The sequence below is a fragment of the Lindgomyces ingoldianus genome, assembly GCF_010093535.1.
Source record: "Lindgomyces ingoldianus strain ATCC 200398 unplaced genomic scaffold BDR25scaffold_17, whole genome shotgun sequence".
NCBI lineage: Eukaryota > Fungi > Ascomycota > Dothideomycetes > Pleosporales > Lindgomycetaceae > Lindgomyces > Lindgomyces ingoldianus.
In genome coordinates this window covers 638505-652324 of record NW_022985178.1, presented here as the reverse complement: position 1 = coordinate 652324, position 13820 = coordinate 638505, and the positions used below count along the sequence as shown (strand labels likewise).

The following is a 13820-nucleotide window of genomic DNA, read 5'->3' as shown; positions in this document are numbered from 1 at the left end:
TTGAAAAGGATCATGGCGAACATTGGGGTTCACAACGACCGGCGTTACCCTATAGCGGGGCACGGTTAAGGCTGGAATCAGCGAGGGATTCGAGCCACGACCGTAAGCTTCATGGACACCAAAGGATTATGTTGCATGGGCAAACAAATCGCGCATTTATTGTGCCGCATGGTACGAGTGCTTTGACGGATGTCTGATAATGCATGCACAGAGCGATTGGGAGGCATATGGATATCATTTTTAGGAAGGGCGGGCGTTTTAGACGGTTTAGACTATTGGGACGGTCACGCTCAGCACATACATATTTACGCTAGATATCCATTTGTGAGTTGACAAATATTATCTTAAGGACTTACCCTGTAGCCTCTACTACTAATTTCCAACTTTTTGTTCGAAATATCGATGTGCTGATCTGTAACGTCGTCTTCTCATATAGGGCTAATTTTGAGAAATCTGCATCCTGTTAGCGTTCTTCCTGATTCCACCACGAAGGTCAACAGGTATACTCTACTCTAGTTATTCTCCACGTTACTCTCATCATAAATTTGACTACGCTCATCAAGAAATTGCTGTGAGATGGGTCAGGATAGCGAAAATCTTCCGAGGTCAATGTGCCAGTCTCGCGCTTACGCTGCCCCCATGCATAGAAAGTTATCGCCACCTTCCATCCTACCCATGGCCTAAATCCCCGAGTTCGACTGCTATTATACTCACTTCAGCCTCAATAATCAACACTACACTGATCCAGGTTGCAGCCATTCTCCCTCTTGTCTCTCCATCACCAGCTCCCCTCGAAAACCCAGCCGAATCTCGGCACCCGTTCCGGGTAATAGCTACGCGTTGTCAACATGACCGAAACTCTTAGGAAGCCGCCAGAGGACAGCGCGCTCAAAGCACCTGTCATATTTTCAACCTGTACGGAATTAAATGGCCTCTTTGTTTTATCACCTAACGTGAAAAATGATAGGGGTCCTTAAGAACAGATATTTACGTCTTCCTGGCATCTTATCTGATTTTGGCAATAGGTTTAACAGAGAAAATCCACCCTAATCAAGTTCTATGTTATGTGATAACATGCTATACATAAGCAACACCCAGGTGATCTTCATTGTGGTCATTACGCTGTTTTGGTTAATGGGGTGGGGCTGGGGCTGGCAGAGTCGTTAATTCATGGCCGAGACACTATCATCCCAGAGCAGAATGGGGCTGACGGGGGTACCGCAGTACGCTGCTGGAGAAGACTCCGCTCATTACACCCCTTCGCCACGGCCTTCTCAGTCTCCGGGCCCCAACAGGATATCACTTAGCATCCGTACGCTAGATTGCCCTCCTCCTTCCTGTTTTAGCTAACCCAATGATTTAGACAAGAGCTTCAGTAATGGCCTTTCTGCATCTTTCAACCTAACTTCACCACAGAATACTGCTTTGAGAAATGTCTTGCCCTCCAAAGATGGGTAATTCTGCATCTTTTCAGAACTAGAATACTTTTCTGAGCCTTCTTTTACCGGACCTATTCAAACTATCCCAGCTGGAACCATTCATCCATTCAATTTATTCCACCCCACATCAATACACATATGTCGGATCCATCTCCATTTCGAGTTGAATCCGCGCCGAACACCCATGGCCGGGTTCCCGTGCGCGTACAAAGGATCGTGCTCGAGTCGATAGAGGAACGCCTGCCCTGCAGTCCCGTTTCTCAACCCCCCCACCCTCCCCCCTCCCCCTATTCTGGTAATCAAACAGCTCTAATACGCCTTGCTGAGGTCATGCTATATGTGGCTCAAAGTCTTCTCGTGCTGGCCCACTGCAGCCTTCACTTCACCGGGGAAGGACTATGCCTTGTACTCGAGAGCTAGTCCTCAAGAGTTGTGTGTGCTGTCAATCGTATGCAACGTACACTCTACCTAATGCTCAAGTCGAGCCTCGCACGCGGGATCTGGACGGGAGAAGGGTTCGTACCGCCCGCCAAAGTGATACCGTTCGAGTGCCTTGATTTGAAACGGCTGCAGAGCCATTCCTGGAGGTGCAGGAGACGATATTTGTAATCCGAGCGCTGGTACCCGCCTACATGTCCACGGAACTCCTTTGGGACGAGGGAATGCTTCGTGGTGTCCAGCCTTGATTGATTGTCTCCAATGCGCCAGCAGCGCTCGAGTCTTGCCCTGCCAGTCACCATGGACTCCTTTCCCATCAGGGGTAGCACCATCCAATTGGACGACGGACACGGACGCATTGATATTAGTGTGTTACATCCGGACTATTATCTCTATTAGATTTTACCGCAGAGGCTCTCCCACTTTTGTGTCGTATTTTCACTCACGACGATGCGGATCGCCAGTAGAAACCAGTGCTGGAATGTGTGCCAAAATTCGCGTGACAGCTCCCTCCTAGCTTCCGCCGTAGCTAGGACAGGGTACTGGCTTATGGTAGCGAACATCAACATCAACCTGTCCTATCTGGGCGATAAAATCGAGAGTGTAAGGCACAAGGCCGGGAAACCTTCCATTAAGCAGCCAGTAGCCTTCGACGTAGTAACACCCGCCTAAGTAACACCAGAAGAGCTTGTCGGCCTCATCCATGAGCTCTTGGGGGTTGCGCTAAAATCTTGGCTACGAGAACACCCGGCATCAGAGTGTGGGGGTAAGCTAGCTCAGAGGAGGTCAGCCTTCGTGTGGAATCTGGCGATGGGTGAACGAGGTGAAGTGTGGTGGAAAGGATCAAATTTATGCAGGAGCATTTGTGGTATAACTGGTCAAGATTCACAACCTTGGAACGCGGGTACCGTTACGCGTCAAAGGGGTTCCAAGAAAATTTATTTCGGTAACTCTCTTTCCTTAGTTCCTAGGATTTAGTAGACAATTATTAGAAATATGAGAGAGTTGAATTGCAACGCTTGTAGGGCTTAAGGGATTTAAAGGAGCTAGTGATTGTCGAGATCAATTGAGAATTGGAGAAGCTATAAGGATGTAACTTTTTGAGCGGCTGAAAGGGTGACAGTACTTTAGAGTCGAAAAATATATACAATACGGCAGTAGTCCCTTTTATTTTCCAATATGTAAAGATAGTCACTACTTCAACAAAGATAAAAAATGAATGATATGGCCGTTCAGACGATTCGATTAACGTCACAATGAGAGAATATCCTGCTGTTGCCACCCGTCAACTCCAGCAGAAGAGAACTCAGAAACCATTCTGCTCCCGCCAGAGGCGGGAGAAAGCTAGAACTGGATAGCATCATATCACCTGGCATAGAATATTGCAGGGACGATGTTGGTACAGGATTTTGCATCCTATTGACGTTCTCCCGGATTTCAACCTGAGGGCTAGCAAATCAAATTAGCTCTGCGAACAATCCGCGGTAAGTGCAAATTGCCATATTGAATGGCGAATATCATCAATTGCTAGCTACAAGTGATGGACTATGAATTATCCCCAGTTCTAAGCCTCCTCCTTGGTATCTACAAAGGCGAAAGCCTGGGATCCAGGTGTGGATCGATAGCCTGATACCTCAGCACTATCGACAAACTTTCGAATCTCCGCTTCTTCATTATCGCTAAGATTGATATCAAGAGAACCCCAATTTTGCTCTAGATACCTAATCTTCTTAGTTCCAGGGATCGGGAAGAAATCGTCGCCTTGTTTGAGAATCCAGGCGATCGCTAGTTGCGTCGGTGTGCACCCTTTCTTGTCTGCAAAGGCCTTGAACTGGCTGACAAGCTTAGCGTTTGCGTCCATATGCTCCTCGCTAAACCAAGGGAAGTAACTTCCACGGATATCATCCGCACCAGTGATCGACTCCCTGTTCATGAATGCTCCTGTGAGCAAACCTCGTCCAAGCGGCGAGGAACATACGATGGCGACTCCGAGCTCCCGGCAGGTGTCCAGAAGATTGGTGCCAGATTCTCGCTCTATCTCAAGTACAAATGGTGAGTACTCCATCTGGACCGCAGCGACCGGCGCGATCTTATAGGCACGGCGAAGGGTAGCCGAGCTCACTTCGCACAACCCAATGTGTTTGATTTTGCCTTCTCTGGAGCCTGTTAGATGGTATTCCCTTAATATTACTTAGGTGATGTACTTACGCTTTTAATTTAGATAGTGCTCGCATCGTCTCCTCAATAGGCGTCTCAGGATGAACACGATGGGCGAAGTCTGAGGAGGGTTAGTATTGAGATTGAATATAACATCCGACAGTAACCCGAAAGGACCGATTCGAGGAACTCACATAGATCAATCCTATCAGTGCCTAGTTTCTTGAGGCTCGCCTCACACTGCTGCCTGCAGTACTCGCTAGAGCTGTTGATCCCCTTGAACTGCATACCATCCATAAGAATTCCAAACTTCGTCGCAAGGAAGATGGAATCTCGCTTTCCAGAGTGCTTGAACCATTTGCCTAACAATTCTTCGTTGCCGCCATAGATGCTACCATGTGTAAGCACTATACAGAGTATTGCGATTCGTGTCTTACTCTGCAGTATCCCAAAAGGTTTCCCCGAGTTCAGCTGCGCGATCCAAGAGTTTAAATCGCTCCTCATCGTTAGGAGGTGTGCCATAAATTCCAGCGGACATTCCCATCAACCCAAGGCCCAAAGCTGGGATATTGGGGCCATTCTTCCCCAATTTGCGGAGGGGGACTGATTTGACAGGCATGGTAATACAAGAGCAAAGATAAATTGTATGTAGTAGACTCAATAGAGTATCAGCTTCACCGTTGGAAGCTCGTGGGCAAGTTGTTGCATGGAAAGAAGATGGGATACATGAAATTTATAGCAGTCGTTCTGGGCGATATCTTCTTGGAACCCGACATACCGCCAACAGCACCAGTTCTCATTTTGAAAAAGTCTGCCCGATTCTTCCGCTGAGATCCGTGACAGTGTGCGAGCTGGAGGAAGATACCGCAACCTCTTCCTCGTTTGACCCCGGCTGCAGTAGCCAATAAACACATAGACTTCCCGCTCAAAGCCAATCGCAGACGGATCGAGTGGCTTCGGCTAAGCCTCGTAATAATGTCTGAGCTGGAAAGCGATATTGAGAAGTGTCTTGAGAGATGTTCAGTGCTCCGGTGCAGTTCTCTTCCGATCGCGTTGATGTTTGATCCTCTGCGGGCGGCTGGCCAATCAACACGTAGGCTTCCCGCTCGAAGCCAATGGCGATGGGTCTAGTGGTGATTACCCCCCTTTTTGCTGAATCAAGCACAGCAACATCTGATCACTCTCATCCGCAATGCGAGCGTACAATGGCAATACTAGAGTGCTTATGATCTGACTCGGGAGCCTCCCCAGAAGCCAGAAGATGCGGGCTCCGGTTATCCAGCAACGCCGTGGATAAAGATTAACCCGTCCCGTTCTAACTACCTCGGCAAAGCGAAACCTGCAACACGCCAGTTATGCCATCAAACTGGAAGGGGAGATATCACAGCTCTAATCATGGGTGGAGATACTCATTCCAATAAACCTCGTAGAACTACGGTGAAGTCTGGCTGCCGCACCTGCAAGTAAGTCGCTGCAATTACGGCATGTTGGTGCCTACCACGGAACATTGACACGGGAGCTTTGAACTGTTGAGCCTCTTGCTGATATAGAGGAGAGCGCTAAGAGGATCCAGATGCCTGTCTTGAATTAGTTCCATCGTTCGTGCCAGCAGGCAGTATATCCCACAAAGCACAGTCAAAGGCTCACTTGGCGGGCAGGATCCGGAAGAAAAAATGCGATGAAGGCCGACCAGCATGTTACCGATGTGTCTCTACGGGTCGAGTGTGTGATGGCTATGGAATATGGGGTGGTGGGGGAAACTTTTATGGTCAGCGCGAATCTTTTGTAGTTTCGAGAGACAGAAGCGTTAATCTTCAGCCACCGGCATATGCCTCCATCCTCGCGACCAGCACAGAAGAGAAACGATATTTTGAGTGGTTCAAGCATCGGACTGCCAAAAAATTGCCAGGCGCCTTCGTATTGGCCTTCTGGGATACACTACTTTTCCAGGCGAGCCAAAACGAACCAGCAGTCTTACATGCTATCCTTACTTTGAGTTCTGTTCAAAAACGGGGCATTATCGGCGCCAATGACCAAGGTCAAAACGACGGCACCCCGGACGAACAGGAGCAATTCATGCTGCAACACTACATCAAGGCGATTCGCCATCTTGAGCCCCATTTTTTGACCAAGGATAGAGCATCTGTACGTGTAGCTCTCATCACCTGCGTGGTCTTCATTTGTCTAGAGTTTCTTCGGGGCCATTTCAGAACTGCCGAGACTCACCTCCAAAACGGACTAAGGGTCCTCAGAGAGCTACAAACTACTTCCACATTGGACGACGGGATCCTCTTCTTAGAGCCTTTTCGCGATTCGATCGACGATTGGATTGTTGAAGCATTTTCCAGATTACACGTCCAGGTCGAGCTCTTCAAGTACAGTTATAAACATCCGTGTTCAATACTGCACACTTCAGGGTCTGAGCCATCGACATCCAAATTTCTCTCCAGGAACGGAGCTTGGCAACAATTAGAACGGCTACTTAACAAAATATTTCATCTGACCGAACGAGGCCGCCAACGGCGAGTTTCTAATAACCCAACGATAGAGCGCCCCTCTGCCCTACTCGAACATCAGCAACAGATTCAAGCGGAGCTTGTGCGGTGGCTCGCTAAATACGAGGCGTCCAAAGATGATCTGGAGAGCCAAGAGCGTCCGGGATTTGTTGGCCGGATACTACTCGAATACCACACCATGGCAAGCATGATGACAGATGCTTGTCTCTGCTTAGATGACGAGTCCATTTTTGACTCCTACACGGAACAATTCGTCTCTCTTATAAACCAATCGGCATATATGTGGGAGTGTAGGTTGCCTGATTTTCCCGCACAGCAGCCCCTCCCTAGGAGCGCCTTTCACATGTCCAGAAGCATTGTCGATATTGGCTGGATTCCGCCCCTTTACTATACGGCTCTCAAATGCCGCGTCCACCGAATTAGACTTCAAGCTATCAGATTGCTCGAATCCGCTTCCCATAGAGAAGGGATCTGGGATTCGAAAATAGCTGCGCGTGTTGCGCGAAAGGTGATGGAAATTGAGGAAAGAGACTTTTACAAGGATGTCGAATTGAAGGATGTATTCCCCCTCTCCAGCTCTCCTGAATATCAAGACCTGTCACTTCCAACACCGCCACAGTCATACAGAATACAGGAGGTGAAGGTGGTTCTGTCTGACGGCCCAATGGACAGTGTTATGTTATCCTATGTGCAGAAAGAGATAAACGAAGATTGGAAGGATATCCAAGTATCCATCTGAAGCTAGAGAATTTCTGATCGCCGGAGAAGCACTAAAATGGATTACAGGATGCTGGTATCTGCTACGACACATCACCATTGTTACTCTGGTCTGTCGCATGTGTCCATGTGTAATCAATCTGGGCGCTGATTGCGGGCCAGGATACACATGACAGCAGTCAGCAAGCCGAGACTCTGTACACGCTCTCCAGTTCCAAGACAAATAGTCAGTTTGTAAATATTGTTGTCAGAAGGCTACATACGCAAATATATGCCTGATCAAAGCTTCTTGTGCAAGATCTTCTTCATCCACCCCGGCTATAAACTTGGCTTTCTGCGACACCTCGGGAGCCCTCCCCTAGTGATAGTAGGCATAAACGAATAGTGTTCCCCACCACCACTTTCCTCTTGCTTCCAACGGGTGAGGACCCGATACGAGCGCTCTTCAACATGAGACATTTGGCCAACGCTTACAGGGATATAGAGGCGGTCAGCCATCAAAGACGGTTAGATAACTTACTCTCTATGTAGTAAGTCGTTATGTAGTAGCCGAAGCATAATCCTATGGGCATCAATGCTCACAAGATGCAAAACTAGGTTTTCCTCGCCTTCTACTTCGATCCCGACTTGCGGAATCATATCGGAGAAGCACAATCGCTCTTGGACCGTCATCTCCACGGACGAAATAAGAAATGGAACGGTTCATCGTGAAATTCTGGGGTACAAGACACCTTATATTGGGGTATGCTAGAACTACGAGTTGCCTAAGAGATGGCGATTACTGAGCAATCCTTCCTGATCAATCCACAGTTTCCATGGAAGACCCATGGAAGACCTTGAAGGGAAATGATAACCTGTGGCATTGCACGTAATCATGCGGAGCTACCATGTACAAATAATTTAGATATCCGAAACATGAGTTTATTCTCCAAAAGCCGGAGAATTTTTCAAAATCACATCCAAGCTAACCGATATATCGGCACCTTTGATATACCCACATTATTAGAAAAAGAGTGGTTAAGTTTCTGTACCACCATGCCCTTTCCCACTCCCTCTACTAAATCTCTTCTCCAGGCTTCTATATCTTCCCCTATCCAGCCCTCCAACTCCGAATCGTCCTCCTCGCTCCATAGAACGCCTCACACCCCTGCTGCTCCTCTCGCCACATCTTCCCCGCCAACACATCCGGATTCCCTCTGCAATTGGCATAAGTATAGCCCGCGAAGACGGTGCCTTTCTTCACGTCGATAGCACCCAGTTGCGCGACATCGATGTTTATGCAATCGGTACCTGTGATAACGGTGATGGGATTGCTGCAGTCGGTGCTGTTGCTGAGTTCGGCGCAGAGTTCGAGAGTGGGATCGGCTGCGAGAATGGTGGCGCAGGTTGAGTTGAAGGTGATAGAGGGGTTCGGGTTTCCGGATAGGGGGTGCGCGAGGGCAAGGGAGAGGAGGATGGTGGTGGTGAGGACGAGGGATTTCATGGTTCGTGTTTCGTAATTGGTTTTTCGTGCTTGGTATGGTGTGGTACGGTAAGGATAGAGGCTTTAGTGGTAGCGAGGCTGGAGAGCCGTTCGACTTTGGGGAAAGTTTCCGTTGGTGTCCTGGGGAGAAGACTTGTGAAACGAGAGAGTCTTATTCGGGTGTCGCTAGAGACGTGAAGAGAGAGGAAGCGGAGGGATTTGACTTGGTGATGTGGAAGCCGATGTCCCAGCCTCTTCAGTGTGCTTTTATATCTTCCTTCGGCCCAAATTCCAAATACCTGCTTCTACGGACGTTGACGTAGCGGTGAGCATCCAGTGCAGCATTACTACCACATACACTCATCATGATACCTCATAATACTCCCTAATGCTACCGAGCCTGCAGCGGTGAGTACGGACCACGCGTTTTTTTGCCTCCTTCCACGAAAGACAAATTATTTCAATTACACCTGTCCCCCAGGTGTGCCAATTCGAGGGCAGCTGAAGTCACACCCGTGCCTGTAAGCCGCTTAGTTGGGTATTGACAACACAGAGATTGGTTGTCGTCAAGTTGACGCACAAGGAGAAGGCGCCGAGATAATATTCTAGTGGAGGACAAGATTCGGGCCAGCGCATATGCGAGATGCCATATGCTGTCATCGGATGAGAGGGAATATCTTGGCCTGCAATTGCCCGCTGGGGAAACATGTGAGCTCAAGCGCCCGTGTCATTTGGGCTTCCGAAATTGTCCATTGAAAAAAGGGGGTTGACCAGTCGCTCAAAATCTTGGAAATGTGAGGTTGGGAGAAAGCATCTATTCGAAATGCTCTTCTCACTGCTGGTATCGTGGAACAAAACGAAAGACCGAAAATGGAATAGATTGATAAAAAATAGCTAGCGAATGTGACTCGGAAGACCTGGAGAGCCAACGAAGTCGATACGCGTAACGAAGATGTCGTGAAGATCGACAGACCGATATACTTACGCATATATAGAATATACATAGAAATGATACCTCACGTGGGTGATACGAGGATTGAAGCAGTGCAGCCACGTGCTTAGCATCCGTTCGAATGCGGATAAGTGCTTTGCCGAGTATTTGAGCTTTCGTTGTGATGCAAACTTGTGGCGGTGATATTCGCTACACAATTGCAGCCTTTTCGGATTGTGTGATGTCTTGCATCTCGAAGCATGTGATAAGCCAAGAATGATGTTTATCCTTTGTTGTTGCGTTGACACATCTGGCGGATTCATCGGGAGGAGCGAATTAGAAGTAGATAAAACTACATATCTATTATTGTCGCAGGGGTAAGTAGTACTCACTCTATCCTAGGGTCGAAAACGAAGGTTAGCCAGCCAACCCATCAGCTATAATGAGGAACAGAGACTGAAGCAACACGATGAGCTCATCCATTTTGCCAAGCTACTGACGCTACTTACCGCTGCGACCATAGTAGACGACTCTGCCGAGCTGCATCGTGAGGGAGCGAAGAGAGAGTCAACTGTGTGCGAGCAGCACTCATTCGAAGATCAGCAGAAGAGGACTTTATCGTTCTAGCCGATGAGCGTGAGGATTGTGAGAGTGTGAAGGGTAAAGACATAATGGAAGTGCCCTCAGCTCTGTGGTCACAGATCATATGTTAGGCACAACCTTGGAAAGTGCGAAGGCGTCCTGGGGAATCTGACATCTTCAACTAAAGCTCATCTGCAACAAATATGACTATATTACTGGAGCTCCTCAACCCTTTTGCGCCTGAAGCTCTCCTGAAACCAAAGGCGAAATCTGAAGATCCTTCTACCTAAACTTGACACATCTCTCTTCCTCAGCGGATCTAATTCCCAGGGAAAACTCACATCAAACACGATCTAGTCGATAAACTGACCTTAGAGCCGCCAACTTTACATGAGAGTGGACGAGACTAAGAGTTGGAATACAATCCATTGATGGCAACTATTATGTGCTCGTTTTCGGCGCATTACACGGCATCATCTAGCGACTACACCCCACTCCCAACGGTCATCTCGGCAGTTAAACGGAGCTATTTGCTTATCGTCGTATCTTTACAGTGTTCAATACCTCATTCCACGACGTACGCTGTGCTCGCGTGAGATGTTGCTAGATGTGTCCCTCTGATAACAAGACCACTTCCTCTGTTGCAGTGGTCCAATCACAGGTGTGCAGCAGCGAGTGTCGTGTGCTGTCTTGCCTGTTCCTAATCGAAGGATGCATGCTTTCAAGAGATGTCGAATCGCGATTGCCCAACGCCGTGTTTTTCCAGAAACCTTCTGCGAGTGCTTGCATGTACTTTAAAACGCCATCCGGGCTGTCTTTTGTCTCTTTGCGTGCTTGATCCAGCCAAAACGCCACACCGTGGTGTTCCGCTCCCGTCTGACAGAGTGCTCTTCACCCGTCGTTTGGGCACGCCCCCGATTCATGTATTTTGATTGGTTGATTTCGGCGACATCGCTTCGTTTCCGTCTCCCGAAGTCAAGTATCAAGCTTCAAACTCGCAGAGTGTGAGAGGACAAAGGCGATACCCAATTCTAGAAATTCCAAGCCACTTTCCCATTCTAGGCTTTCCCGGTACTTATCTTGAGTTCCCGCTCCATCTCTCTAGCGAACGACAAGAGGCCGACATGTCGCTGCAGGGTCCACCCCAAGAGAAGTACGAGAGAAGGCGGCTTTGGAAGCAGAGAGGTGGCGTGGTTGCATCACAAGAACGCCCTTCCACAGCGCAAATGCTTAAGTGCGGATACAGCTTGCGGAATTTGAGCCTCTTTTGTAAAAGGCAACCTCGCGCGTGCATGGTAGTGAGCTGAGGGGGGTATTGATAAACCCTTCACAATCCGCGCGTGAAACTCTCCTCCTTTCTTTTCTGTGCTCCTTTGGGAGGAACAGGTTCACTCTTTATTCTGCTCTTCTAATTTGCATTCATTCAAGTGAAACGAATCACCATGTCTCAGATCGTCCACAAGTATGTATGACGTCTTGAATTGGATGTAGGCTTAGTATACTAAGCAGTGGATAGGACGGCTGGAGGCAATGCAGCCTTCCACAACTTCCACAACGACTACGCACACATTGCAGACCCAAATGAGCGTCGACGTCTTGCTCTGGCCGAAATCGACAAGGCACCGTTTGGATGGTATCATGTCCGTGCCATCGTGGTCGCTGGTATTGGTTTCTTCACAGGTGTGTCTGAGCGTTGCATGGGAATTTAGACTCTGGATCTGACAATCGTGGAAGATGCCTACGATTTATTTGCTGTGAACATGGTTACTTCTATGCTTGGAGTTGTCTTCTGGCACAATGCGCATTCGTCTCCTGGAAAGATTCCTACGAAAGCAGATACGGCTATCAAGGTTTCTACTTCGACTGGCACGGTCATTGGGCAAGTTGGCTTCGGTATGTATTTCCCCATGTCTTGTGAATGTTAATTAACATCTACTAGGTATCCTGGCTGACATCGTCGGTCGAAAGAAGATGTATGGTCTTGAACTCATCTTGATCATCTTCGCAACTGTCGCTCAAGCCCTTTCCGCTAACTCTCCTGCTGCCTCTATCGTTGGTGTTATCGTCTTCTGGCGTGTTCTCATGGGAATTGGCAAGTTAGCACAAGACTTTCTGTCAACGCATGGCTAACAAGCTTGAAGGAATCGGCGGCGACTACCCCCTATCCTCCATTATTACGTCCGAATTCGCGACAACAAAATGGAGAGGTGCTATGATGGGATCCGTCTTTGCTATGCAAGGCATCGGACAGTTCGCTGCAGCTATGGTTGCTCTCGTGGTCACTGCCGGTTTCAAGGAGTCTCTGATGACGGCCAAGTCGGTCGACAAGTGCGATGGTGTTTGCGGCTTGGCTGTCGATAAGATGTGGCGTGTTGTTGTTGGCTTCGGTGCCGTTCCGGGCTGCATTGCTCTCTATTACCGCCTCACGATCCCAGAAACCCCTCGTTATACCTTCGATGTCGACCGCGACGTTGTTCAGGCTAGCTCTGATGTCAGGGCATTTAGAACTGGCGCCCATAAGGGTCACCCTGATGAGATAACTCGCGTTCGTGCTAAGGAGAATGATGAACACCAGCTTGAGATCCCAAAGGCTTCGTGGTCTGATTTCTTCTCGTGGGTTTGCAGATGGAAGAACGGAAAGGTCTTGATTGGAACTGCCGGCTCATGGTTCCTGCTCGATGTCGCCTTCTATGGTACGTATTGCTTAAACTGACATTGCTTTCCAAAGGGCCATTGACTAACTGAACCAGGCCTCGGCCTCAACAACTCGATAATCCTGACCCAGATTGGTTACGCAAAGGGCGAAAATGTATACAAGATCTTCTACAACCAAGCTGTCGGTAACCTGATTATCACGTGCGCTGGTGCCATCCCTGGATATTGGTTCACCGTTGCGACCGTCGACACCATCGGCCGCAAACCCATTCAACTTGCCGGCTTCGGCATCCTCACCATTATTTTCTGCGTCATCGGCTTTGCATATCATCATCTCAGCGGGCAAGCTCTCCTCGCTCTCTACGTCCTCGCGCAATTCTTCTTCAACTTCGGCCCCAACGCCACCACCTTCATCGTGCCAGGCGAGTGCTTCCCAACCCGCTACCGCAGCACCGCCCATGGCATCTCAGCTGCTTCCGGGAAAGTCGGATCGATTATCGCGCAAGTGCTGATCGGTCCCCTGCGTACGCGCGGGGCGCCTCCTGGGTCGACTGCGTCGCCTTGGTTAAATCATGTTATGCAGATTTACTCTGTGTTCATGTTTGCGGGGCTGTTTACGACCTTGCTGATTCCCGAGACGAAGAGGAAGACGCTTGAGCAGTTGGCTGGGGAGATTGAGGGTACCCCGGAGTATGATCCAGATAATGTAAGGTCGAGGGATGTTGGGAAGGTGGAACAGGTTCTGCGGTCTGTTTAGAAGATGGCCTGAATGCGCTGAACAATAAAAACTATGTATTTAGTCTCGATCGCTAATAAGTGAAGTAAGGGACATAGATGGCTGTGTTGAGATAGAAGAATATCAGATATCTATACCTGTGCGACACGTCTTGGCTTCGCGATGGACGTGGACGTGGTTTCGTATG

General features: G+C 48.8%; 4 protein-coding genes across 4 annotated transcripts; 2 read left to right on the top strand and 2 right to left on the bottom strand.

Annotated features, from left to right (window-relative positions):
• Nucleotides 1–3441: 3441 nt before the first annotated feature.
• On the bottom strand, nucleotides 3442–4725 carry BDR25DRAFT_287352 (putative aldo/keto reductase; the record flags this gene model as incomplete). The annotated part of the gene is made up of 4 exons (XM_033688318.1): nucleotides 4472–4725; nucleotides 4229–4425; nucleotides 4086–4155; nucleotides 3442–4033 (listed from the first exon to the last, which is right to left on the bottom strand). Exons 1-4 carry the CDS (start codon nucleotides 4651–4653, stop codon nucleotides 3442–3444), a joined length of 1041 nt encoding a protein of 346 aa, XP_033547268.1. The 5' UTR covers nucleotides 4654–4725.
• A 704-nt stretch (nucleotides 4726–5429) lies between these two features.
• BDR25DRAFT_369610 (uncharacterized protein) lies at nucleotides 5430–7366 on the top strand (the record flags this gene model as incomplete). The annotated part of the gene is made up of 2 exons (XM_033697109.1): nucleotides 5430–5497; nucleotides 5693–7366. The coding sequence occupies 2 exons, from the start codon at nucleotides 5430–5432 to the stop codon at nucleotides 7287–7289; spliced, it is 1665 nt and encodes a 554-aa protein (XP_033547267.1). The 3' UTR covers nucleotides 7290–7366.
• A 665-nt stretch (nucleotides 7367–8031) lies between these two features.
• On the bottom strand, nucleotides 8032–9912 carry BDR25DRAFT_355529 (uncharacterized protein; the record flags this gene model as incomplete). The annotated part of the gene is made up of 11 exons (XM_033695476.1): nucleotides 8032–8062; nucleotides 8092–8231; nucleotides 8299–8392; nucleotides 8434–8779; nucleotides 8846–8915; nucleotides 8954–9034; nucleotides 9102–9230; nucleotides 9276–9382; nucleotides 9436–9709; nucleotides 9750–9851; nucleotides 9877–9912. The coding sequence occupies 11 exons, from the start codon at nucleotides 9910–9912 to the stop codon at nucleotides 8032–8034; spliced, it is 1410 nt and encodes a 469-aa protein (XP_033547266.1).
• A 1441-nt stretch (nucleotides 9913–11353) lies between these two features.
• On the top strand, nucleotides 11354–13775 carry BDR25DRAFT_303916 (MFS transporter). The gene is made up of 6 exons (XM_033690101.1): nucleotides 11354–11704; nucleotides 11759–11922; nucleotides 11977–12135; nucleotides 12182–12334; nucleotides 12384–12935; nucleotides 12993–13775. The coding sequence occupies exons 1-6, from the start codon at nucleotides 11685–11687 to the stop codon at nucleotides 13652–13654; spliced, it is 1710 nt and encodes a 569-aa protein (XP_033547265.1). The 5' UTR covers nucleotides 11354–11684; the 3' UTR covers nucleotides 13655–13775.
• Nucleotides 13776–13820: the final 45 nt, after the last annotated feature.